Source organism: Eimeria mitis, genomic scaffold (genome assembly GCF_000499745.2).
Source record: "Eimeria mitis Houghton genomic scaffold, Emh_scaff8010, whole genome shotgun sequence".
Classification (NCBI taxonomy): domain Eukaryota; phylum Apicomplexa; class Conoidasida; order Eucoccidiorida; family Eimeriidae; genus Eimeria; species Eimeria mitis.
Window position 1 is genome coordinate 1,485 of NW_013575880.1, and position 202 is coordinate 1,686.

Here is a 202-nt window from a genome sequence, read left to right on the forward strand (position 1 = left end):
AGAAGCAAAGTACCACCATGGGCCAGCAGCAAAAGAAACGCATGCGTTGCTGCTTCTGCTGTTCTGTCGCTGCAGCAGCTGCAGCAGTGCAGCAAACCAGGGCTAGCTGTGAGTATATACACTTGCTGCTGCTGCTGCTGCTGCTGCTGCTGCTGCTGCTGCTGGTGTTGCTGCTGCTGCTGCTGCTGATGATGATGATGAT

At 55.0% G+C, this 202-nt stretch overlaps 1 protein-coding gene across 1 annotated transcript in view; it reads left to right on the forward strand.

Moving 5' to 3' along the window:
- Window positions 1-106, forward strand: part of EMH_0093470 (uncharacterized protein) — a gene marked incomplete at both ends in the record, with an annotated part of 909 nt that extends 803 nt beyond the window's left edge. The window contains one exon of the mRNA XM_013501981.1: window positions 1-106. Coding sequence (XP_013357435.1) covers window positions 1-106 — 106 coding nt within the window.
- Between the last annotated feature and the right edge of the window lie 96 nt (window positions 107-202).